The sequence below is a fragment of the Eulemur rufifrons genome, chromosome 30 (genome assembly GCF_041146395.1).
Source record: "Eulemur rufifrons isolate Redbay chromosome 30, OSU_ERuf_1, whole genome shotgun sequence".
Classification (NCBI taxonomy): domain Eukaryota; kingdom Metazoa; phylum Chordata; class Mammalia; order Primates; family Lemuridae; genus Eulemur; species Eulemur rufifrons.
In genome coordinates this window covers 82,112,713-82,139,499 of record NC_091012.1, presented here as the reverse complement: position 1 = coordinate 82,139,499, position 26,787 = coordinate 82,112,713, and the positions used below count along the sequence as shown (strand labels likewise).

The 26,787-nt window shown below is 37.0% G+C and overlaps 1 protein-coding gene and 1 non-coding gene across 2 annotated transcripts in view; both read left to right on the top strand.

Annotated features, from left to right (window-relative positions):
* Nucleotides 1-3,101, top strand: part of CYLC1 (cylicin 1) — a 101,212-nt gene extending 98,111 nt beyond the window's left edge. The window contains exon 8 of the mRNA XM_069464242.1: nt 2,982-3,101. Within this exon, the coding sequence (XP_069320343.1) occupies nt 2,982-3,101 (120 nt within the window). The remainder of the gene's footprint in view (nt 1-2,981) is intronic.
* A 17,080-nt stretch (nt 3,102-20,181) lies between these two features.
* Nucleotides 20,182-20,288, top strand: LOC138379287 (U6 spliceosomal RNA). The gene has a single exon (XR_011232064.1). It is a non-coding gene; the product is annotated as a U6 spliceosomal RNA (small nuclear RNA).
* Nucleotides 20,289-26,787: the final 6,499 nt, after the last annotated feature.

Genomic DNA, 26,787 nt, shown 5'->3' with positions numbered 1-26,787 from the left:
GGGAATGGTAGCGGGGAAAGGGGGATGGTTAATAGGTATAAAAGTATAGTTAGACAGTTAGATAGAATTAGCCATATTTGATAGCACAACAAAGTGACCATAATCAACAATAAGTTAGGGTATGCTTTAAAATAACTATAAGGAAGGAATTGGAACGTACCTAACACTAATAACTGATAAATGCCTGGGGAGATGGATACTACAATTACCCTTATTTGATTAATTCCCATTTATGCCTGTATCAAAACATCACATGTACCCTATAAAGATATACAACTATTATGTACTCATAATAATTAAAAATTTAAAAACATTAAAAAAAGAATCTAATAAAATTGATTGTATTATTCAAGGCTCTTCAGAGAAACCAAACCTATATATAATGATGTATACACATATACATCATATATATTATATATAATTGATATATAATTACTATTTATGGTTAAATAGATATATATGATATACAATAGAGAGACAGAGAGAATTATGAGTAATTCATTCAACAGATTATGGAAGCTAAAAAGTCCTGTGATTTGCTGTCTATAAGCTGGAGACTGAGTCCAAAGTCCTCAGATCCAGGAGAGCTAATGATATAAATCCGACTCCAAGATCAGGAGAAGAGGAAATGAAATGTATCAGCTCAAGTGATGAGGCAGGAAAAAAAAAAAAAAAAAAAGGACAAATTCCTTCTTCCTTTGCCTTGTGTACTATTCAGGTCCTCAGTGGATTGAATGATGCCCAGCCACACTGAGGAGGGCAATTTACTTTACTGAATACACCAATTCAAATGCTAATTCCATCCAGAAATACCCTCACAAACACAAGCAGAAACAATGTTTAATCTGGGCAATCTGGAGTCCACACAATTTGACACATAAAACTAACCATCACAAGTTCAACTCTTGTTATCTTGGCACCCATACCCATTTCCATAAACCATACTTAATCTCTAAGTAAAGACAGTAACAAGGTTATAATTCTTCCTAACATGATATAACCATCCTGCATACAACCCAAATTGCACTAATTCAAGCGTCAGAAAAAAATGAATTCCTGGAGTGATTCTTACTCTTTTTATATTCCATAACTGAAATACTATAATGTAACATTAATAATATTTCATATCATATATAAAATCAATGCATCTCACATTACATGGTAAAGGAATAAGAGAGGGTAAGGGGATAAGAAAACAAAGATACACACACAAATGTATTCATAGCAAAATAAGGAGAAAATACTCATGACAATTACAGCACTCATTTCTCTAACTGGTCACATGGTCATTACTGGTATTCATAACTACCTTCCTCCACTCCTCATTCTGCATTCCCTTTGCCTTCAGCAAGGACCTCAGATGGTCATGGTTATGCGTCTGGTGGGAAGATCAAAATCTTGATTTCTTTAGGGTCTAGGTCATTAGTAGTCCTGTCTGGACTGGGTAGTTTTTGCTTTTCATTGACTTAATTACAAGGCATAGTGATTAAGAGATGCCCTAAGGGTTTTCCTATATTCCAGACATACTCTTCCTTACTTCCATTGTAAAGTGGTAGTCCAATTTCTTCTTAGCAATCAGGCCCAGTTACTCCAGTGAACACTGGAACTCCCTTCTTTACCTGTTGATTCAGAAGCATGAGAAAGCCAAAGTGGTCAATTGATAACCTTAACTTCTAGTTCAAAGGAATCATTTTATGTCTCCTGGTGGAAGCATTCCTCCCTCTGACACTGAGATTTATAACCCAATGGAGCATAAAGTCATAGAAATGGGAATGCAAAAAAAAAATGTTAATGAATTACTAGGAGGAATAGTGAGTGGAGACATTCCCATGTTCACCCCTTGATTCCTAGACTCATTACTACTAACTATTGGACAAACAGTACCATGCAGTGAATACTGATTCAGAGCATATACAGCCTTCTGGAAAAATCATATCTCATCCCTGCAAGGTGTTTTCTCCTAGCTGGCATTGTAAATGAGTCTTCAAAAGGTCATTTTACGTTCTATCAAGCCAGCTGATTCAGGATGGTGTGGGACATGGTAAGACCAGTAAATTCCATGATAATGAGCCTATTGCTGTACATCTTTGGCTTTGAAATTAGTTCCTTGATCAGAAGCAATACTGTGTGGAATACTATGACAGTGGATAAGTCCATGATAGCAGTTTTGGCAGAAGCATTGCATGCAAGAACATCAAATCTGTATCCAGAGTAAATATCTATTCCAGTTAGAAAAAAAAAAATACTGCACTATCCATGATGAAAGGGGTCCAATGTAATCAAAATACCACCAGAAGCGGGCTGATTATTCCGGGAAATGGTGCCACACAGGGGACTCAGTTTGGTCTCTGTTACTGGCAGATTGGACACTCAGTGATGGTTACAGCCATGTCAGCTTTAGGGAGTGTAAATCCATGTTTCTGAGCCCGGGGCATAACCTCCATCCCTGACACCATGGCCATTACGTTCATGAGCCCATTGGACAATGACAGTAGTAGATGGGAGAAGAGACTAAGTAGTATCCACAGAATGAGTTGTGTTATGTACTTAATTATTAAAATTCTCTTCTCCTGAGGTCACCCATTGGTGAGCATTCACATGGAACACTAATATGTTCATATTTTGTGCCCATTTAGTGAGATCTATCTATATACCTCTACCCCAAATGTCTTTGTCGCCAACTTTCCAATCATGTTCCTTCCAAGTTCTTGATCAAACCATGTTCTTGATCAAATTCACCTCATGAATTGGTATATAATTTCACATCTGGCCATCTCTCCTTCTAAGAAAAGTGAATAACCAAGTGAATTGCTCAAAGTTCTGCCCTCTGGGAAGATTTCCCTTCATCACTGTCCTTCAAGAATGTACCAGAACAGAGCTATAGTTCCGCATCTTCCCACTTCCTGGTGATGCCTGCATATCACAGAGAACCATGGGTAAACTAGGCCCACGTTTTTTCTTCTTTTGTCAATTGATTGTAGGGAACTCTCCATGAGGCCATAGGTGCAGGCTGCAAGAGAGAAGGCAGTGTAGCAGGAGTGGAGATCATGGGCATGAGCACTTCTTCACGTAACTTCCTTGTGCCTTCAGGGCCTGCTTGAGCCTTATCAAATATATACCATTTCCATTTGATGATGTAGTGTTGCTGGGTATACCCAACTTTATGGCTTAGTGGGAAATAAAACACCCAGTTGTGATTGCTGCTCATGTTCCTTGGTGGCATGGTGACCTGTGGTTAAATTTCAGTTTCTGCTGAAGCCAAGTAGCAGGCCAACAGCTATTTTTCAAAAGGAAAGTAGTTATTTGAAGATGATGGCAGGGCCTTGCTCCAAAAATCCTAGAGTCCTGTGCTGTTATTCACTGATAAGTACGGACCTGCCAAAACCTCCAAACAGCATTTCTATCTGACACTGTCACTTCAAGCACCATTGGATCTGCCTGATCATATGAGCCAAGTGGCAGAAAAGCTTGCACAGATGGCTTGACCTGTTGTTGTAGAGCCTTCTCTTGGTCTGGGACACACTTTAACTAAGAGTATTTGGGGTCACTCCATAAGTAGGTAGGTATATGTGAACTATGTTACCTCTAAAATCCAAAGAGACCCATTAGGAAGGGCCATATGCAACAACTTATACTTTTCTTCACCTTAGAAGGGATGTCTCCACATGTTCAACACCCCTGGACTTCTAGAAATTTCACTGAGGTAGAAGGTCCCTGAATTTTAGTCAGATTTATTTCCCACCCTCTGAAACATAAATGTCTTACAAATAAGTCTAGAATAGTTGTTAATTCTTGCTCCTAGGTCTAATCAGCATAATGTCAATGTAATGGACCAGTGTATGATATCTTGGGGAAGGCAAAGATAATCAAGTTCCCTAAAAATCAAATTATAACATTAGCTGGAGAATTGATATGTCCCTAAGGGTATATCAATACAGTGAAGGTCTATTGCTTGCCTTTCCAGCTAGAGGCAAACTGTTTCTGGGTAGCCTTATGGATAGGTATGGGAAAAAAGGCATTTGCCAGATTAATAGCTGCAAACCTAGTGCCAGGAGATGTGTTAATTTGCTCAAGCAACAAAACTATTTTTGGTACAGCAGCTGAATTTGGAGTTACCACCTGGTTAAGCTTATGATAATCCACTGTTATTCTCCAAGATCCATCTACCTTCTGCACAAACCAAATAGGAAAGTTGAATGGAGATGTGGTGGAAATCATTACTCTTGCATATTCCAAGTCCTTGATGGTGGCACTAATGTCTAAAATCCCTCCAGAGATGTAGCATTGCTTTTGGTTTACTATTTTTCCAAGTGGAGGGATACCAATGGCTTCCACTTGGCTACTCCCACCATAATAGCCCTCACTCCACAGATCATGGAACCAATGGGGGAATTCGGCCAGCTGCTAAGTATGTCTATTTCAGTTATGCATTACAGAACTGAAAGAACCACAGGATGAGTTCAGACCCCCACTGGGACCACCATGAGATGAACCTGAGCTAAAACTCCATTGATCACCTGACTTCCATAAACCCCAACTTTAACCGATGAGCCACAGTGATGTTTTGGGTCTCCTGGAATTAGTGTCAGTCCAGAGCCAGTATCCACTAGTCCTCAAAAAGTCCGATCATTTCTTTTTCTCCAATGTACAATTACCCTGGTAAAAGTCAATAGGCCCCTTTCAGGAAGGCCTGGAGAAAGATTAACTACATAAATTTTCAGTGAGGTATCAAGGTCTTGCCTCAAGGTGACCCAGCATCCCCATAAGATTATAATGGAGCTGAAAAATTTCTATGGTATAATGACATCATAGCTGCCATAATATCATAGCACAACACATTATTCACCACATGTTTTTGGTGATGCTGGTGTAAATGAACCTACTGCACTACCAGTCATATAAAAGTATAGCACATAATTATGAATAATATTAGATAATGACAATAAACAACTATGTTACTGGTTTATGTGTTTACTACACTATATTTTTGTCATTATTTTAGAGTCTACTCCTTCTACTTATTAAAGAAAAGCTAACTGTTAAACAGCCTCAGGCGGGTCCTTCAGGAGGTATTGCAGAAGAAGTCAATGTTATCATAGGAAATGGAAGTTCCATGTGTGTTATAGTCCCTGAAGGCCTTCCAGTGGGATAAGATGTGGAGGTGGAAGACAGTGATATTGACGATCCTGACACTGCAGGCCTAGGCTTCTGTGTGTGTGTTTGTGTCTTAATTTTTAATAAAAAAGTTTAAAACGTAAAAAATAAAATATAGAATTTTAAAATGAAAAGCTTATAGAATAAGGATGTAAAGAAACAACATATTTTGTACAGCTATACTATGTGTTTGTGTTTTAAGCTAACTGTTACTACAAGAGTCAAAAAAATTTTTTTTTTCATTTTTTTTATTTGAGCATATTATGGGGGTACAAATGTTTAGATTACATATATTGCTCCTGCCCCCCCCAAGACAGAGCTTCAAGCATGTCCATCCCCCAGACGGTGTGCATCGCACTCATTATGTAGGTATATACCCATCAAGCTCTGCCCTTAGATGACCTGTGATCAACTAGCCAGGCCCATGTTGATGGGTGAATTCTGAGTGCTTCTTATTGGGTATGATCTGAAAAGTACAAGCAACAAAAATGCAAATAGGCAAATGAAATTACATAAAACTAAAAAGCTTCTGAACAGCAAAGAAAATAATCATCACAGTGAAGAGACAACATGTAGAATAAGAGAATATTATTGTAAACCATAAATATGATAAGGTGTTAATATCCAAATTATATGAGAAACTCAACTCAATGGTAAGAAAGCAACCCGATTAATCAAATGGGCAAGGGGCCTGAATAGACATTACTCAAAAGACAACATTCTAATGGTTTGTGAGTAAACTAAAAATGCTCAACCACACTAATCATCAGGGAAATGCAAATTGAAACCACAGTGAGACATTTTCTTTTTTCTTTTTATTTATTTATTTATTTATTTGTGTGAGACAGTCTCACTCTGTCACCCAGACTAGAGTGCCATGGCATCAGCCTAGCTCACTGCAACCTCAAAGTGCTGAGCTCAAGCGATCCTCCTGTCTCAGCCTCTCGAGTGGCTGGACTACAGGCATGCACCACCATGCCCGGCTATTTTTTTCTATTTTTTTTTAGTAAACATGGGGTCTCACTCTTGCACAGGCTGGTCTCGAACTCCTGACCTCAAGTGATCCTCCCACCTCAGCCTCCCAAAGTGAGCCACCACACCTGGCCAGTGAGATGTTTTCTTAATAGCTGTTAGAATGGCTATTATCAAAAACACTAAAGATAACACGTGTTGGTGAGGTTATGGGGAAAAGAGAACCCTTGGACATTGTTTGTGTGAATGTAAATTAGTATAGCAATTATGGAGAACTATATAGAGGTTCCTCAAAAAATTAAAAATAGAACTACCAAGTGATCTAGCAATCCCACTCCTGGGTATACATCCATAAGATTGGAAAGCAGTAAGTCAAAAAGATGTCTGTACTCCCATGTTTATTGCAGCATTATTTATAATAGCCAAGATATGAAATCAATCTATGTGTCCATCAAAGGAAAAATGAATGAAAAAATATAGTACATATACACCATGGGTTACTATTCAGCCTTAAAGAAGCAGAAAATCCTGTCATTTACACAATATGGATGAACTTGGAGGACAGTATGGCAAAGAAACTACAACAGGCACAATAAAACAAATATCACATGACCTCACTTATATATGAGAACAATAAAGTTGAACTCATAGAAACAAAAGACAATGGTGGTTACCAGAGGTTGGGGATGAGGGGACTGGGGAGCCATTGGTCAAAGCACAAAATTTTAGTTTGAAGAGAGGAATAGAGTTGAGAGATCTATTGCACATCATGGTGACTACAGTCAATAACAATACATTGTATACTTGAAAATTGCCATATGAATAGATGTTAAGTGTTCTTGCTACCAAAATGATAATTATTTAAGGTAACTCATATGTTAAATATTTTGATTTAGCCATTCCATATGTATACATATATTAAAACATCATGCTGTACTATGTAAATATACATAATTTTTACTTGTCAATTAAAAAATAAGTTAAATTTTAATATTTTTAAAAAAATACATAGGATACATCAAACAAAAATACTTCTGCACACCAAGGGAAGAAAATCTACAAAATGAAAAAGCAAAGTAATCTACAGAATAAGAGAAAATGTTTTCATGTAATATGTTTGACAAAAAGTTAAAAACATGTAAGGAACTCATACAACTCAATAGCAAAAACAAACAATCTGATTTAAACATAGGCAAAGGACCTAAATAGACGTTTTTAAAAAGAAGACAAACAAATGGTCAACGTGCATATGAAAAGGCGCTCAATATCACTAACCCTATGAAAATTGTAAATTAAAACCACAATATCACTTCATACCTATTAGGATGGCTATTATCAAAAAGACATGAGACACCAAGTGCTGACGAGGATGTGAAGTAAAAGGAAGCCTTGTGTACTACTGATGGGAATGAAAATTGATACAACCATTATGGAAAGCAGTATGAAATTTCCTCAAAAAATTAAAAATAGAACTACCATATGATCCAGCAATCATACTTCTGGGTATATGTCCAAAGGATTTGAAATCAGTATATCATAGAGACATGTACACTCCTATGGTATTTGAAGCATTATTCACAATAACCAAGACACAGAAACAGCCTATGTGTTCATTTATAGATGAACATCAATGCATAATTCATAAAAATGCATAAAATGAAATGCATAAAAATTGTGATATATATGTATATGTTGTTCTCCTGGTATGTTTGTGTGCACATATATAATTATATATTATTAAGTCATAAAAAGAAGGAAATCCTGTCATTTGCAATGTGAATGAAGCTTGAGAGCATTATGCTATGTGAAATAAGTCAGACAGAAAGATGACTTATTTTTGTCTGACATATTTCTCATTTTAGATCTTCATATTTCACTATGTGGAATCTAAAAGGTCAAACTCAGAGAATACAATGGTGGTTGCCAGGGTCCCTGGGGAGGAGAGGAAAGGGAATGGGAAAATATTGGTCAAAGTGTACCAACTTTTAGTTATAAGATAAATAATTTCTGGGGATCTAAAGTCCATCATGGTAACATAGGTAACAACACTGTACTGTATGCTTCAAATTTTCTAAGTGAGTAGATCTTTAATGCTCTTACCACCAAATAAATAAATAAATAAATAAAGGCAACTAAGCGAAGTCATACATGTGTTAACTAACTTTATTGAGATAATCATTTCACAAATTACCAACATCATTTTTAAAGATATAGAAAAAATAATTTTATGCTTTATGTGGAACTAGAGAAAACCCCGTTTAGCAAAAGCATTTTTAGGAAAAAAGAACAAAATGGGAGGTATTAATTTATCAGACTTAAAACTATACTACAAGGCTGTGGTTATTAAAACAGCTTGGTATTGGCACAAGAACAGGGACACAGACCAGTGGAACACAACTGAGAATCCAGATATAAAACCATCCTCATATAGCCATCTAATCTTTGACAAAGAAGACAAAAACATACATGGGGAAAAGAATTCTTATTCAATAAATGGTGCTGGGAAAACTGGATAGCCACATGTAGAAGACTGAAACAAGACCCACACCTTTCACCTCTCACAAAAATCAAATCATGGTGGATAACAGACTTAAACCTAAGGTATGAAACTATTACAATTCTAGAAGAAAATGTGGGAAAAACTCCTACAGACATTGACCTAGGCAAAGAATTTATGGAGAAGACCCCAAAGGCAATCACAGCAACAACAAAAATAAATAAATGGGACCTGATTAAATTAAAAAGCTACTGCACAGCCAAAGAAACTGTCACGAGAGCAAACAAACAACCTACAGAATGGGAAAAAAATTTTGCATGCTGCAAATCCGATAAAGGATTGATAATTAGAATCTATTTAGAACTCAGGAGAATCAGCAAGAAAAAAATCAAACAACCCTATCAAAAAGTGGGCAAACTCCTACACATCCTAAACCTCTACCAAGGTACAGAGCATCTCCTTCACCTCACATCTCCCTCAAGTCTCTCAATCTTTGTCCCTGCCCAGCCAGAGACAGCCACCATGCTCATTTTCACCATAGGTTAGTTATTCCTGTGCCAGAACTTCATATAAATGGAATCATACAAAATCTACTCTTTTGTGTTAGGCTTTTACAGAGCTTTTTGGATTGCCCCCAAGTTATTGTGTGTTAGTAGTTTCTTCATTTTTAATTGTAGTTAGTGTTCATTTTTTTTAATAAATATACCACAGCTTGTTTATCCATTCCATTGATGGATGCTTGGCATGTATTGATGGATACGTGGTTATCATGAATAAAGCTATTATGAGCATTCTTGTAAAAGTACTTTGTGGGAGTAGAAACGCTAGGGTAGGTGTATGTCAAAACTCATAGAATAGTAGACTTAAGATTTGTCTATTTCATTGTGTGTAAATTTTATCTTAAAAATAAAAAGCTGAAAACAAAACAAAAAAAAAGTGGGCAAAGACATATGTAATTTGCAATTCTGTATCCCCCATAACAATAAGATGATATAAAATAATAATAAAAAAGACATTGATATAATAAAAAAAAGAAATGTGCGAAATAAAACAATAAGATGCCAATTAAAAAAAAAGTGGGCAAAGGACGTGAACAGATATTTTTCAAAAGAAGACAGAAGAATGGCCAACAAACATATGAAAAAATGCTCAACATCTCTAATCATCAGGGAAATGCAAATCAAAACCACAATGAGATATCACTTAACTCCACTGAGAATGGCCTTTATCCAAAAGTCCCATAACAATAAATGTTGGTGTGGATGCGGAGAGACAGGAACACTCATACACTGCTGGTGGGACTGCAAACTGGTGCAACCTCTGTGGAAAGCAATATGGAGATACCTTAAACAGATACAAGTAGACCTACCATTTGATCCAGCAATCCCATTATTGGGCATCTACCCAAAAGAACAAAAGTCATTCTATAAAAAAGACATCTACACCCAAATGTTTATAGCAGCACAATTCACCATTGCAAAGATGTGGAAACAACCCAAATGCCCATCAATACATGAGTGGATTAATAAAATGTTGTATATGTATACCATGGAGTACTACTCAGCTTTAAGAAACAATGATGATACAGCACCTATTGTATTTTCCTGGATAGAGCTGGAATTCATTCTACTAAGTGAAGTATCCCAAGAATGGAAAAATAAGCTCCACATGTACTCACCATAAAATTGGTTTCACTGATCATCACCTAAGAGCACATTTAGGAATAACATTAATCGCGTGTCAGGCAGACGTGGGGGGAAGGGGATGGCTGTATACATACATAATGAGGGTGATGCACACCATCTAGGGGATGGACACGCTTGAAGCTCTGACTCAGGGTGGGGGGCAAGGACAATATACGTAACCTAAACTTTTGTACCCTCATAATTTGCTGAAATAAAAAAAAAGAATCTCAAGTCATCACATTGTACACCGTAAATTTATGTAATTTTATTTGTCAATTATACTTAAATAAAGCTGTAAAAATACATTTTTATAACTTGCTTTAAAAATTAGCAGTTAGTCAGGTAATTTAATAAACTTGATTGAGCCTTTTCTATGTAACACATCAATATGTGCTTGTAGACATACATAAGCTGAAAGGGAAAGGAAGAGGTATATAATTATTATTTTTTTTGTGGGTGTATTTGATTTACATTTATCTTTTTTTTTATTTCATCTTATTGTTATGGGGGATACAGAATTGCAGGTTACATACGTTGCCCATGTACTGCCTTTCCCCCGAAATCAGAGCTCCAGGTGTGTCTGTTCCCCAGGTAGTGCGCGTTGCACCCATCATGTAGGTATATGTCCCTCCCCCCACCCCCCTTCCCGAGTCAGCACCTTCAAGTGTTACCATTCCCCAAACGGTGTACAATGCACTCATTGTGTAGGCATACACCCATCCCCTCCCCAACCCCCCACCTCAGTCTGATATCCGGTTGGTGTCGTTCCTAGATGTGTATTTAGGTGATGTTCAGGGAAACCAATTTTCTGGTGAGTACATGTGATGCTTGTTTTTCCATTCTTGGGATACTTCACTTAATAGAATGGGTTCCAACTCTCTCCAGGAGAACCATAGAGATGTCGTATCTTCATTATTCCTTATAGCTGAGTAATATTCCATGGTATATATATGCCACAGCTTACTAATCCAATCATGTATTGATGGGCATTTGGGTTGTTTCCACATCTTTGCGATTGTGAATTGTGCTGCTATAAACATTCGGGTACATGTGTCTTTCTTACAGAATGACCTTTTTTCCTTTGGGTAAATGCCGAGTAATCGGATTGCTGGGTCAAATGGCAGGTCGACTTGAATCTGTTTAAGATACCTCCATAATGCTTTCCACAGGGGTTGCACTAGTTTGCAGTCCCACTAGCAGTGTATTAGTGTTCTTGTCTCTCCACACCCACGCCAACATGTGTTGTTTTGGTTTTTTTTTTTTTGATAAAGGCCATTCTCACTGGGGTTAAGTGATATCTCATTGTGGTTTTGATTTGCATTTCTCTGATGATTAGGGATGTTGAGCATTTTTTCATATGTTGGTTAGCCATTCTTATATCTTCTTTCGAGAAGTTTCTATTCATGTCATTTGCCCACTTTTTGATAGGGTTGCTTGATTTTTTCTTGCTGATTTTCCTGAGTTCTAAATAGATTCTTGTTATCAGTCCTTTATCTGATGTGTAGTATGCAAAAATTTTTTCCCATTCTGTAGGTGGTCTGTTTATTCTCTGGACTGTTTCTTTGGCTGTGCAGAAGCTTCTTAATTTAATCATATCCCATTCATTTATTTTTGTTGCTGCTGTGATTGCCTTGGGGGTCTTCTTCATAAATTCTTTGCCTAGGCCAATGTCTGTAAGAGTCTTTCCTACATTTTCTTCTAGAATTCTGATTGTATCACGCCTAAGGTTTAAGTCTGTTATCCACCGTGATTTGATTTTTGTGAGAGGTGAAAGCTGTGGGTCCTGTTTCAGTCTTCTACAAGTGGCTAACCAATTCTCACAGCACCATTTATTGAATAGGGATTCTTGTCCCCAGAGTATATTCTTTCCTGCTTTGTCAAAAATTAGGTGACTATAGGAGGATGGTTCTATATTTGGATTTTCTGTTGTGTTCCAGTGGTCTGTGTCCCTGCACTTGTGCCAATACCAGGCTGTTTTAAGAACCACGGCCTTGTAGTGTAGTTTGAGGTCTGGCAAATTAATACCTTCCATTTTGTTTTTGTTGCTTAAAATTGCTTTTGCTATACGGGGTCTTCTTTGATTCCATACAAAGTGTATAATTATTTTCTCTACGTCTGTGAAGAATGACGTTGGTAATTTAACAGGGATTGCATTGAATCTGTAAATCACTTTGGGTAGTATAGACATTTTAACAATGTTGATTCTTCCGATCCATGAGCATGGTATATTTTTCCATCTATTTGCAAGTTCTGCTATTTCTTTTCTCAGTGTTTCATAGTTTTCCTTATAGAGGTCCTTTACCTCTTTAGTTAGGTATATACCTAGATCTTTTATTTTCTTTGTTGCTATTTTGAAGGGTATTGAGTCTTTAATTTGGTTTTCCGATTGACTGTTATTGGCATATATAAATGCCTCTGATTTGTGTATATTAATTTTGTAGCCAGAGACTTTGCTATATTCGTTAATCAATTCCAGGAGTCTCTTGGTTGAATCCTGGGGGTTTTCCAGATATAACATCAATCATCAGCAAAAAGTGAGAGTTTGATCTCTTCCTTCCCTATTTGGACTCCCTTGATTCTGCTCTCTTGCCTGATAGCTCTCGCAAGGACTTCCAATACTATGTTGAAAAGTAATGGGGACAGTGGGCAGCCCTGTCTGGTTCCAGTTCTAAGTGGGAATGCTTTCAATTTTTCCCCATTCAGAATGATGTTGGCTGTGGGTTTGTCATATATAGCTCGTATCATTTTTAGGTAGGTTCCATCAATGCCTATTTTGTTAAGTGTTTTTATCATAAAAGGGTGTTGAATTTTGTCAAATGCAGAATTAAATGAAAAGGACAACAAAGAAACTATAAGGGAAATTAATAAAACAAAAAGTTGGTTCTTTGAAAAGATAAACAAAATAGACACACCTCTGGCTAGACTAACCAAGAGCACAAAAGTAAAATCTCTAATAACCTCCATTAGGAACATGAAAGGAGAAATCACAACTGATGCTACAGAGATACAAGATATCATCTATGAATTCTACAAAAATCTTTATGCACACAAACTGGAGAATGTGGAGGAAATGGACAAATTTTTAGAAACACATAGTCTTCCCAGGCTCAATCAGGAAGAAATAGAGTACCTGAACAGACCAATATCAAGAACTGAAATCGAAACAGCAATAAAAAACCTTCCCAAAAAGAAAAGCCCTGGTCCAGATGGGTTCACACCTGAATTTTACCATACATACAAAGAAGAACTGGTGCCCATACTACATAAACTATTCTCCAATATTGAGAAGGATGGAATTCTCCCCAACATGTTCTACCAAGCCAATATAACATTGATACCAAAACCAGGAAAAGACGCAACAAAAATAGAGAACTACAGACCAATTTCTCTCATGAATATAGATGCAAAAATTTTCAATAAAATACTAGCAAATCGAATCCAAGTACTTATCAAAAAAATAATCCACCACGACCAAGTGGGCTTCATCCCAGAGATGCAGGGGTGGTTCAACATATGTAAATCTATAAATGTAATTCACCACATAAATAGAAGCAAAAACAAAAACCATATGATACTCTCATTAGAGGTATATAATTATTAAACCCTTTAGACTTCCTGCCTTTTATTACTGGTCTTTGAAGCAGTGTGATTTAGAATTTTTGCTGAAGTAAGAGGGATGAATGAAATGGACCATCCAGTCTTAAAAGAAGAAAATGGGGAAAATGCCAGGTTGTCGTAAATGTTATATAAGAATGCAGGAAAACAGACACATAGAATGCCAAAGTAACCATCATTTGTTCTCTCCCTTTTAGCAGCAATTTTCCTTAAAATGTAGTGTCTATTTCTTAATTTTTTATTGAAAAGTAGGTTACCATGGGCCTAGTAGTTATCTGCCTTCCCTTGACACTTTAAGTCAAATCAACTCACTGAGGTACCATATAATATCTGGTACATAAGAGCAAGTGATAAATACCAAGTGGTTCATGCAATTTTTTTCAGTCCCATGTCTACCCCTAAAAAAGAGCCCTACCACCCTGAGAGAGTGTAAGTCTTGTGAGGAACCCATTCAGCTCAATAACATTTTCTTCCACTTGACACTTAGCAATGGGCCTACTACCCCTAGTTCCCTACTGTGGCAGTAAAGCCCACCTTTAGCACAAACTTGCTGAAAGTGGGAGAACTAGCCTACATTCATTATCTACCTTCATTGCTCTAGAACTCTCAGTTGCAGAATATTGCAGCCAGACATCCTGAATTCAAAGATAACTAAATGTAACAAATATCTGTATTGAAATCTAAACCTTAATAGATTCAGGGGCATTGAGTCATTTTATGTGCAGGGCCTTGGTCCAGTATTCCCACTGATCTATCCAGCCTGTGTTTGCTCCCACTTACAATGTAATCTCCATGAAGTCATAACTTTATCTTGTTTATGGTTTAATCCATGTCATTTAGAAGATTTCCTAGAATAAAGTAGATTCTAGACAAAACGCTGAGGCTGCCAAGAACAAGTCTGTGAGGGATCTGGTCATCTTGTTTTACAAAACTGCACTCCTGTCTTCTGGCTTCAGTCTGGAAGATCCCCAGACACATGCTAACAGGATCTACAGGATGATCAAAGTTGGTCTGGGTATTGATAAAGATGACCCTACTGCTGACGATACCAATGCTGCTATAACTGAAGAGATGCCACCTCTTGAAGGAGATGATGACACATCACACATGGAAGAAGTAGAATAAGCTCTCCCTGAAGAATGACTTGTATACATGTTCAATACTTTATTCCCTCTGATAATATATCTTCAAGGACTTTTTTCTTTATCTTTTAACATTTAAAAAATCTGTATGGCATGACAATAACTGCTTTAAGGGGAACATAAGATTTCTTTCTACTTCTAAGTGTGATACTGTGATACTTTAGGCACTAAAGCAGAGTGTAATGCTTTTCTGGTTTCACATTGGCTTATTTTAACAGATCGAGGTAAAAAGTGTTGTGAGATGTATCTAACCTATGCTAACTTGTGGCCTAGAATGTTTAGCTATCAAGCCAGATTCCTTAGTAGACCAAATCTTCTGTCATTGAGCATTCCAAGATATATCTTGATATTTAGAAGAAAAGTATTTGTTAAAATGACTTTAGTTCATCTTCCAGAACGTACTTTTTACAGTTTTCATCCCCTTGTAGTTTCTCTACATGGGCATGTACTAGTCCTCTATAAACAAGTACGTATAAAGTGAATCAACTTGATGAAATTCTACACAGGGCTTGTTTGCCAAAGAAAAAGTATTGTTTAGAGGAGCAAAATTATAAGCCCTACCCATACATTTTGTAAAGCTGTTTTGAAAAGTGAGGCTTGTGAATGGAAATGTAGTGCCTGAGTCACAATCCACTTAAAACTTGTAACAAATACAGATAAGTTAAAAAGTTGAAAAAATTTTTTTTAAAAAGTGCATTCTCAATAGACTCTCTTTAGAAGGAATGTTAAAATGTTATAATCAACTAAATAGCTCCCATTGAACTGGGTGTGACTATCTAGCCCTCTCCAATATGTACTCTCATAGTTCCTCTGTGGATCCCAGCCCTATTTCCTTGAAATTCACACTTTACACTTTCCCTTGAACTACTATCACCAGTACTGTGTACAGACCTAAACAAGTCTCTACTTTAGTTTTTTTTTTTTTTTTTTTTTGAGACAGAGTCTCACTCTGTTGCCCAGGCTAGAGTGAGTGCCGTGGTGTTAGCCTAGCTCACAGCAACCTCAAACTCCTGGGCTCCAGCAATCCTCCTGTCTCAGCCTCCCGAGTAGCTGGGACTACAGGCATGCACCACCATGCCCGGCTAATTTTTTCTATATTTTTAGCTGTCCATATAATTTCTTTCTATTTTTAGTAGAGATGGGGTCTCGCTCTTGCTCAGGCTGGTCTTGAACTCCTGAGCTCAAACGATCCGCCCACCTCGGCCTCCCAGAGTGCTAGGATTACAGGCGTGAGCCACCGCGCCCGGCCTCTACTTTAGTTTTTATTCCCTTTCTTTCTCTTTTTAGTGTTTAAATTCTGAACAAATATGAGCTTATTATATAATTTTGTTTTAGACCAGGAAAAGAAGCCATTACCCTATGTCATGAGTGTGAATATATAGTAAACTTTGCATTCAGGACATGTGAAACTAGCAAAGGGTGCAGACTTAAAGTTCAAAACTAAAGTTTCCAGAGTTCTGTGAATACAAACACATAATATGATCTGATTCATTAGCCTACTCATCTTGTGGCTCTCTATTACCCCTAAAGGACACTGGACATCTGCATCTCTCTACTCTGTATTACTGTAGATTAAATCCAGTCACTTTTTAGAATTTTTAAGATTACTGCCTTCTCTTGTTTATACCCAATGAATTCTATATGTCCCCGTATTCTTAAAAAAAAAACAATGAAGACACCTATAAATCTTGCAGATTCTAAATACAAAATAATAATGTTACTATTTATTATTATATAAAGATGACTAAAATTGATTACGCCTTAACTATGTGCTGGGAACTCTTCTGAGCCCTTTATATGAAGTATCTTTTTTAAAATTTTTTAAAATTGTGGCAAAATATGCATAACAAAAAATTACCATTTTATACCTGTAGATCATTTTAAAGATACAGGTCAAAGGGTACAAAATTGTAGTTATGTAGGATGAATAAGTTTAGAGATCTAATGTACAGCATAAGGACTATAGTTAATAATATTGTATACTGATTTGCTAAGAAGGTAGATTTTAGGTGCTCTTGCCACCCACACACAGAAAAAGATACAATTATCATATGCACAACCAAAAATACACTAACCCCTTCATTAGGAGAAAATGCAAAGTCCTTGAGTGACATTCTCAATCTTCTCATTGATAGCCTTTACCTTAAATACTATGATATAAAGTTAACTTTACAGCAAAAGAAGTGTGGCAATGGGACCATGCTCATGGCATCCAGTGGTCTTATCATGTTCTCCACTACCCTGAATCAGCTGGCTTGATAGAATGATTAAATGGCCTTTTGAAGACTCAGTTATAGTGAAAGCTAAGTGACAATACCTTGCAGATTTCTACCCATTCTGCTTTTGTATTATGTTAGTTGTTAGCATAACCTTGTTATTGTCTTTATTTGAGATTAATTATGGTTTAATAAGATGTATATGAGTACTAAGTTGACAAGGAATGGACCTATGATTGTATCCATCATTTTTTTGATCATGGGCATATGTACTAGCATGATTTCTCACTGCACTTGCATGCTCTGCACTTCACCCCAAACATGTAAATGATGCTCACTCCCCTTGTGCGTTATTCATTTTTCCTCCAGAAAAACCCTCTGACCCTATTGGTTGGGGAGGCAGATTTGGGGCAGTTCATACCTACCCCTCCCAGCAGACATGTCTACTGTAATAAATCCTTTCTTCCTTGACAATCCTGATTGTCTCAATAATTGGCTTTCTGTGTAGTGAGCAACCCTGAACCCCCTTGTGGGTTCGTTAATAGGATGGCTGATTTTATGTGTCACTTTGGCTATGCAACAGCATCCAGGTATTTGTTCAAACATGTCTGGATATTGCTTTGAAGGTATATGTTTATTTTTATTGTGTATATTTAAGGCGCACATCATGAAGTTTTGAAATACATATACATAGTGAAATGATTACTAAAGTCTTACAAATTAACATATGCATTATCTCTCACAGTTATCTTTTGTGTGTGTGTGATAAATTTACATGGGAAAAAAATATCTTTACATTTTTACCCATGCACGGAGGTCTATCCACATATCTCTTCCCCAGAACTCTTTGTCATCATTTTTCCAATCATGTTCCCTCCAAGTCTCTGACCACCCAGACAAACCATTGGACATCAGTATATAATTGCACATCTGACCTTCTCTCCTTCCAAGCAAAATAAACAATCAGGTGCACTGCTAAAAGTTCTACCCACTTGGAAAATTTCCGTTCACTACTGTCCTTCAGGAATGTACCTGAAAAGGGCTGTAGTGCTGCATCTGTCATCTTCCTGGTGGTGCCTGTATATCACAGAGAACAATCTGTAAAACAGGCCCAAGTTTTGTCTTCTTCTGCCAACCTATGGTAGAAAACTCCCCATGAGGCTATATGCGCAGTCTGGGAGAAAGATTACAGTATAGCTGTAGTGGGGACTATGGGCATTTGAATTACTTCTTCACGTAACTTACTTATACCTAAAGGGTCTTCCCAGCCCAATCTTGTTTATAACACTTCAATTTGATGATGGGGTGCTACTTTGCATAGTTGACATTATGGTTTGGTGGGTAGGCAACACCCCATTCATGTTGGGCAGTTCAGTCCACATGGAAACTTGGTGACCCATGGCTGATCATTTACTCTCTACTAAGGCCATGTAGCAGGTCAAAAACAGTTTCTCAAAAGGAGTATAGTTATCTGAAGAAGATTTCAGCTCTTTGCTCCAAAATACTAAGGGCTTGTGCTGTGATTCATCTTTTTAATACTGCCAAAGGCTTGAAACAGCTTCTCTATCTGCCCCTGAAACTTCAAGCACCATTGGATCTGCTGGTTCATATGGCCCAATACAGAAAAATTTAAATGATAGTAGCCTTGACCTTTTGCAGAACCCCCTCAAAACTAGAAGCTTTTGGGGTTATTTGGTAAATGGTAAGATTAGAAACCCCACCAAAAAAATCTTTCCTCAAAACCTCAAAGAATCCCCCTAAGCACTTTGCCTTTCTTTTGATTGTAGGAGGGGATAAATGAAACAACTTGTCCCTTACATTAGAAGGGATATTTCAACAAACTTTCAACCACTGGACCCCTAGAAATTTCACTAAAGTAGAATGCCCTGAATCTTTTTTAGCTTTATTTCCCACCCTCTGACATGCAAATGTATTACCAATAAGTCTATAGTAGTTGCTACTTCTTGCTCACTAGGTCCAATTAGCATAATGTCATCAATGTAACGAATCCATGTGATTTCTTGTGGAAGAAAAAGGTGAACAAGTTCCTTGCAAACTAAATAATGACCTAAGATTGAAGGGTTGATAAACTCCTGAGATAGAACAGTGAAAGTGTATTGCTGGCCTTGCTAGCTGAAAATAAACTGCTTCTGGCAGTCTTTACCAACAGGTATGAATAGAAAAGCATTCATCAGATCAATAGCTATATACCAGGTATGAGGGGATGTGTTAACTTGCTCAAGCAATTAAACTATATCTGGTACATCAGCAGTACTTAGAGTCACCACCTGGTTAAGCTTACAATATTCTGCTGTCATTCTCCAAGATCCATCTGTCTACTGCATAAGCCAAATGGGAAAGTTGAATAGGGATGTGGTAGAAATCACCACACCTGCATCCTTCAAGATCTTGATGGTGGGAATAATCTCATCAGTCCCTTCAGGAATGCAAAACTGTTTATGGCTTACTATTTATGCAAGGTAGAGGCATTTACAGTGGCTTCCACGTGGCCTTTCTCACAATAATAGCCCTCACTCCACAGGTCAGGGAGCCAATGTAGGGATATGCTCCTCATTTTATGATGGGGCTGCAGCTTGAAAAACCCATCATAAGTTGACAATATCATAAGCTGAAAATGTAATTAATAAACCTAACCTACCAAACATCATAGCTTAGCCTAGCCTACCTTAAACATGCACACATTTACCTTAGCCTACAGTTCAGTAAAATGATCTAACACAAAGCTGATTTTATAATAAAGTGTCAACTATCTCATGTAATGTATTGAATACTATACAGGAAATTAAAAAACAGATTGGTTGTACAGATACTTGAAGTATAGTTTCTACTGAAGGCATATCACTTTTTCATCAGTGTAAAGTCAGGAAATTGTAAGCCATGTGCTCACTTTGACAACACATATACTAAAATTAGAATAATACAGAGAATATTAGCATGACCTTTGCAAAAAGATGACACACAAATTCGTGGAGCAATCCATATTTTTAGGAAAACACGTCAGGCTAACTGTAGACTTCTCAGCAGAGACCTTACAAGCCAGAAGGGATTGGAGCCCAATCTTTAATCTTCCTAAAGAGAACAGCTTCCAGCCTAGAATTTTGTATCCTGCAAAACTAAGTTTCATAATTTGTGGAGAAATAAAATCTTTTCCAGACAAGCAAACACTGAAGAAATTTGTTATGACCAGACCTCCCCTGCAGGAAATACTCAAATCTGCATTATACATGAATAAGCACAATAGATACCCACCAGTGTAAAATAATCCAACAAAGCTAAAGCTCACAGCTCAAATAAAACAACAGCACAAGAGGGAAAACAAAGCCATAAGGTAACACCCAACATGACGAAGAGAACAGCATCCCTCATATCAATTCTATAATTCAATGTTAATGATCTAAATGCTCCTCTCAAAAGATATAGACTGGCTGAATGGATGAACAAGCAAAACCCAAGTTTCTGCTATCTCCAGGAAACACATCTTAACTGCAAGAATGCACATAGACTCAATGTGAAAATATGGGGAAAAATATACCATGCAAATGGAAACAAAAAGCAAGCAGGTGTAGCTATACTCATATCAGATAAAATCGACTTTATATCAATGGTAAAGACAAAGATGGTCATTACATAATGATAAAGGGATCAATTCAACAAGAAGACATAACTATCCTAAATGTATACGCACCTAACACAGGAGTTCCCAGATATGTGGAGAAAATTCTACTAGAACTAAGCAAAGAAATAAATGGCAGCATTGTAATTGCCAGGGACTTCAACACCCCACTATCATAGATGGACAAATCATCAGAGAAAAAATAAATAAACAGTGGACTTAAATGGAATTCCAAAACAAATGGAGCTAACAGACATTTACAGAACATTGTACTCAAAAACTACTGAATATACATTCTTCTCATCAGCACATGGGAGATTCTCCATGATTGATCATATATTAGGACACAAAACATGTCTCAACAAATTCAAAAACATTCAAATCACACCAAGTATCTTATCAGGGCACAGGGAAATAAAAGTAGAAATTAATTCCGAGAGAAACACTCAAATTTACACAAAGTCATGAAAATTAAACAATCTGCTGCTAAAGGATTATTGGGTCAATAATGAAATTAAGATGGAAATCAAAAGATTTCCTTTTTTTTTTTTTTTTTTTGAGACAGAGTCTCACTCTGTTGCCCAGGCTAGAGTGAGTGCCGTGGCGTCAGCCTAGCTCACAGCAACCTCAAACTCCTGAGCTCAAGCGATCCTCCTGTCTCAGCCTCCCGAGTAGCTGGGACTACAGGCATGCACCACCATGCCCAGCTAATTTTTTCTATATATATTTTTAGCTGTCCATATAATTTCTTTCTATTTTTTTTAGTAGAGGTGGGGTCTCGCTCTTGCTCAGGCTGGTCTCGAACTCCTGAGCTCAAACGATCCGCCCACCTCGGCCTCCCAGAGTGCTAGGATTACAGGCGTGAGCCACCGCGCCCGGCCAAAAAAGATTTCTTGAACTTAACAACAAAGGGGACACAAGCTATCAAAATCTTTTGGATTCAGCAAAAGCAGTCATAAGGGGAAAATTCATAGCCTTAAATGACCACACCAAAAAGACAGAAATACCATAAATTAATGACCTAATGTCACATCTCAATGAAGTAGAAAAAGAAGAGCAAACCAAACCCAAGGCCAGCAGAAAAAAGAAATAACAAAGGCAACAGCAGAAATAAATGAAATGGAAAACAACTAAACAAAAATACAAAGGATCAATGAAACAAAATGTTGATTCTTTTCAAAAATTAAAAAAATTGATAGACCTCTTGCTAGATTAACCAGAAATAGAAGAAAAGGGACCCAAATAAGCTCAGTCAAAAATGAAAAAGGAGATACTACAACTGATACCACAAAAATAAAAAAGTCATTGGGGAATACTATGAAAATCCCTATACACATAAACTAGAAAATGCAGAGGAAATGGACAAATTCCTGAAAACATACAACCTCCCAAGACTCAACCAGGAAGAAATAGAATTCCTGAACAGTCCAATAATGAGCATCAAGATTGAAGTAGTAATAAAAAATCTTCCAAAAACAAATTCCCAGACTATAGGGATTTACAGCTGAATAACACCAGACCTATAAATAAGATCTGGTACCCATATCACAGAAATTATAACATAACATCGAGGAGGGACTTCTCCCCAACTCATTCTGTGAAGCCAGTATCACCTTGATACTAAAACCAGAAAATGACACAACAAAAAAAGAAAACTATAGACCAATAACCTTTATGAATATAGATTCAAAAATCCTCCGTAAATCAATAAAAAGCTAGCCAATTTAATATAGAAAGCACATCAAAAAAAAAAAATTCACCGTGACCAAGTGGGCTTCATCCCAGGGATGCAAGGATGGTTCATATGTAAATCAATAGATGTGATTCACCACATAAACAGAAGCAAAAAAAAAAAAAAAAGGTTATATGATCTCAATAAATGAGGGGAAAGCATTCAACAAAATCCAGCCCTCTTTCACGATAAAATCCCTCAGCAAACTAGACACAGAAGGAACGTACCTAAAAATGATTAGAGCCACATATATGACAAACCCACAGCCCACATCCTACTTAATGATAAAAAGTTGAAAGCATTTCACCTAAGAACTGGAATAAAACAAGGGTTCTCACTGTCATCACCTCTAATTAACATAGTACTGGAAGTCATAGCCAGAACAATCAGGCAAGAGAAAGAAATAAATATATCCAAATCAGGAGAGAGGAGGTAAAAATATCACTTTCCACTGATGATATCATTTTGTATCTAAAACTTCCCAAAGACTCCACCGAGAGACTCCTGGAATTAACAAATAAATTCAGCAAAGTCTTAGGTTACAAAATCAAGGTACACAAATCAGTAGCAATTCTATAGATCAATAACAGTAAACCTGAGAACCAAATCAAGGCTAAATACTATTCACAATAGCTACAAAGTAAATAAAATACTTATGAATATATTTAACCAAGGAGGTGAAAGGTCTCTACAAGAAGAACTATAAAACACTGAGGAAAGAAATCACAGATGACACAAAAAAATAAAAAATATATCATGCTTATGGATTGGTAGAATCAACAATGTTAAAATGTCCATACTGCCCAAAATTATTTATAAATTCAACACAATCCCCATCAAAATAATAATTTCATATTTCACAGATAAAGAAAAAATAATTCTATGGTTCATTTGAAACCAAAAAAGAGTACAGATAGCCAAGCAATCTTAAGCAAAAAGAACAAATCTGGAGGCATCACATTACTATATTTCAAACTACACTACAAGGATATAGTAACCAAAACAGCATGATATTGGTACAAAAATAGAGACATAGACCCATGGAACAGAACTGAGAACCCAGATATAAAATCATCTACCTTTCTGTGCCTGGTTTATTTCACTTAAAATAATGTCCTCCAGATCCATACATGTTTCTGCAAATAACAAAATTTCCTTCTTTCTCATGGCTATTGTGTACATACACCACATCTTTTTTTATCCATTTGTCCCTTGATAAACACTAAAGCTGATTCCACATTTTAGCCATTGTGAATAATGCTGCAATAAACACTGAAGTGCAAATATCTTCTGGTTACATTTTATGTCTTTGCCTCACCCAAGCGAGGTTTAGAGGCATGCCCTTCCCCTCCACAATGCTCACCATGTCTGTGACCATTAGTTGTGAGCTTACCTCCCCCAACCCCCTAATCCCTGGAGAATATTACTACCGTGTGAGCATCATAGTGTTGATCGGTTAGTACCAATTTGATGACAAGTACATGTGGAAGCTATTCCTCCAATCTTGTGATACCCCACTGTGGATAATGGGCTCAAGCTCAATCTAGGAAAATATAAGAGGTGCTAGATCACTGTCATTTCTTATAATTGAGTAATATTCCATCGTATACATATACCAAATTTTAGTAATCCACTCATGAATTGATGGGCACTTGGGTTGTTTCCACACCCTTGCGATAGTGAATTGTGCTGCCATAAACATTCGGGTGCAGATGTCTTTATTATAGAATGTTTCATATATGGGACCTAAAAAAAAATGATCTCAAGGAGGTAGTGAATATAATATTGGCTACTAGAGTTTGGTAAGGGTGGTGGGAAGGGGTAATGAAGAGGTGTTGGTGAAGGGGTAATTCTGTTAAATAGAAGGAAATAGTTCTAGTGTTCAATAGTGCAATAGGGCAACTATAGTTAACGATAATTTATTATATTTCAGAATAGCTAGAAGTTTTCAAATGTTCCCAACATAAAGCAATGATAAATGTTTCAGGTGAATCATGTCCCAAGTACTATGATTTGATCATTATATGTTATATGCTTGTATCAAAATATAACATGTACTCCACGAATATGTACAATTATTATGTATCAATAAAAAATTTTAAAAAATAAAAGATAAATAAAATCATCTACCCACAATCAACTGATCTTTGACAGAGAAGACAAGAACCTACAGTGAGGAAAAGAATCCCTATTCAATAAATAGTGCTGGGAAAATTGGATAGCCACCTGCAAAAGAATGAGAGAGGACCCCTATCTCACAACTTACAAAAATTAATTCAAGATGAATAAAATAGACTTAAATTTAAGGCATGAAATCATAAAAATTCTAGAAGAAAATACAGAATAAACTCTTCTAAATATTGGCCTAGCCAAAGAATGTACGACTAATACCCCAAAAGCAATTACTGAAACAACAAAAATTTAAAAAATAAATGGGACATGATTAAATTAAAAAAGCAGCCCAAATGCCCATCAATTCATGATTGGATTAGTAAATTGTGGTATATGTATACCATGGAGTATTATTCAGCTATAAGAAATAATGGTAATATGGCATCTCTTTTGTTCTCCTGGAGAGAGTTGGAACCCATTCTATTAAGTGAAGTATCCCAAGAATGGAAAAACAAGCACCACATGTACTCACCAGCAAATTGGTTTCCCTGATCATCACCTAAATGCACATTTGGGAATGACACCAATTGGGTATCAGACTGAGGTGGGGGTTGGGGGAGGGGATGGGTGTATACTTACATGATGAGTGTGTTGCGCACCGTCTGGGGAATGGTCACGCTTGAATGTGCTGACTCGGGGAGATGGGGGTGGGGGGAGGGGATGGGGGTATAACTACATGATGAGTGCATTGCGCACTGTCTGGGGAATGGACACGCTTGAATGTTCTGACTCGGGGGGGATGGGGTGGGGGAGGGGATGGGGTATAACTACATGATGAGTGCAATGCGCACTGTCTGGGGAATGGACGCGCTTGAAGCTCTGACTCGGGGGGATGGGCGGTACATGGGCAATATATATAACCTAAACTTTTGTACCCCCATAATAAGCTGAAATTTAAAAAAAAAAAAAGGCTTCTGCACAGCAAGGGAAATAAACAACAGAGGGAATGGACAACCTACAAAATGGGGGGGAATATTTGTAAACTATACATGTGATAAAGGGCTAATATCCATAATCTACAATGAGCTCAAACACATCAGCAAGAAAAAAACTCCATTAAAAAACTGGGCAAAAGATATGAATAGAAGCTTTTGAAAAGAATATAGACAAATAGCCAAGAAAAATTTGAAAAAAAATGCTCAATATTAGTAATCATTAGGGAAATCCAAATTAAAACTACAATGAAATATCAACTTGCCCCTATAAGAATGTCTCTTATTTTAAAGTCCAAACACAGCAGATGCTGGCATGGATTCAGAAAGAAAGAAACACTTATATGCTGTTTATTGAACTGCAAATTAGTATAACTCTATGGAAAACAGTATGGAGATTTCTCCATGAATGAAAAGTAGACCTATCTGCTGACTCGGGAAGAGGGGGTGGGGAAGGGAGGGATAGATACCTACATGATGGTGCAACACGCACTACCTGGGGAACAGACACGCCTGGAGCTCTGACTTGGGGGGAAAGGTGGTACATGGGCAACGTATGTAACCTGCAATTCTGTATCCCCCATAACAATAAGATGAAATAAAAAAAAAGAAAGAAAAGTAGACCTATCATTTGGTCCAGGAATCCCACTACTGGATATCTATCCAGTGGAAAAAAAAAGTCATTTTATCAAAAAACACCTGCACACAAATGTTTACTGCAGCTCATTTAATAATTGCAAAGCTGTGGAGTCAACTCAAGTGCCCATCAATTCATGAGCTGATTAATAAAATGTGGTATCTACATACCATGTAGTACTACTCAGCCATAAAAGAGAATGAATTAATATATTTTGCAACAATTTGGGTGGAACTGGAGACCATTATCCTTTTTCAATAATGGAAAAACAAGCCTCCCAAGTACTCTCTAATAATTTGGAACTAATTGATGAGTGCACATGGGCATAAAAGGAAGTAAAAAATTGTTGGAAATCAAGAAAGGAGAGGGGAGAAAGGCAGAGGCAAAAAGCTACCTAAC